At 50.5% G+C, this 752-nt stretch overlaps 1 protein-coding gene across 1 annotated transcript in view; it reads right to left on the reverse strand.

Annotated features, from left to right (window-relative positions):
• The window catches only part of BTN2A1 (butyrophilin, subfamily 2, member A1), a 16,681-nt gene that overhangs the window by 10,944 nt on the left and 4,985 nt on the right, over positions 1-752 (reverse strand). Inside the window, exon 4 of the mRNA XM_011966418.1 lies at positions 182-463. Within this exon, the coding sequence (XP_011821808.1) occupies positions 182-463 (282 nt within the window). The remainder of the gene's footprint in view (positions 1-181; positions 464-752) is intronic.

A 752-nucleotide genomic window follows, 5' to 3' on the forward strand; every position in this document is an offset into this window, starting at 1 on the left:
CTTCCACTTCAGTCTCCCAACTAGCTAGGATTACAGGCATGTTCCACCATTCTTGGCTAACATGTTGCCCAGGCTGGGTGGTTTTCTTATAGTACTTATAGCCCCCATCCCTGCTCTGGGCTCCATCTGTGTGCTGAGGATCCCCACGCACCCGACGAGTCTCAGAGGGCAGAGAACTAACCTGGAATAAAAATGACACTTTCTTTCTTCTGGCCGAGCAAGGTGTCATTGATAGAGCAGGACATGTTCCTCATCGACTTATCTCTGATGATCACAGCTGTGGTGACCATGAAAAGGCCGTCTGCGGCAGGGGTGGAGACCTCCTTCAGGGCAGGCACAACCCTACCATAGGGGTCCCTCCACACTGTGAGGGGCTTTGGGTACCACCCTCTAGATATGCACTCCAGCCGGATGCCCCCGTCCTCATGGCCCCTCATTTCAATGAGGGGCTTAGAGCCCAGTCCTGTGGAGAGATACCAGAGTTCAGACAAAAGTCAGTGCCTTTTGCATCTCTTCTGTGCCTACTGCATCTCTTCTGTGAATCTAGAAAGTAAAAGTGAAAAAGAGGGAGGTAGAAAGCAAGAAATAGGAAGGAGGAAAAAAAGAATGAGGGTAAGGAGGAAAGAACGTTGATGTTAGAGAACACCAGGAGACCAACGGCCCACATAAACTCTGAGCTCTCTAAGAGGAAAGGATCCCATTGCACCCTTTTCTTTGTGGTCCACGTACAGGCCTCATCACAGCACCAAGCA

This window comes from Mandrillus leucophaeus, unplaced genomic scaffold (assembly GCF_000951045.1).
Source record: "Mandrillus leucophaeus isolate KB7577 unplaced genomic scaffold, Mleu.le_1.0 Scaffold760, whole genome shotgun sequence".
NCBI lineage: Eukaryota > Metazoa > Chordata > Mammalia > Primates > Cercopithecidae > Mandrillus > Mandrillus leucophaeus.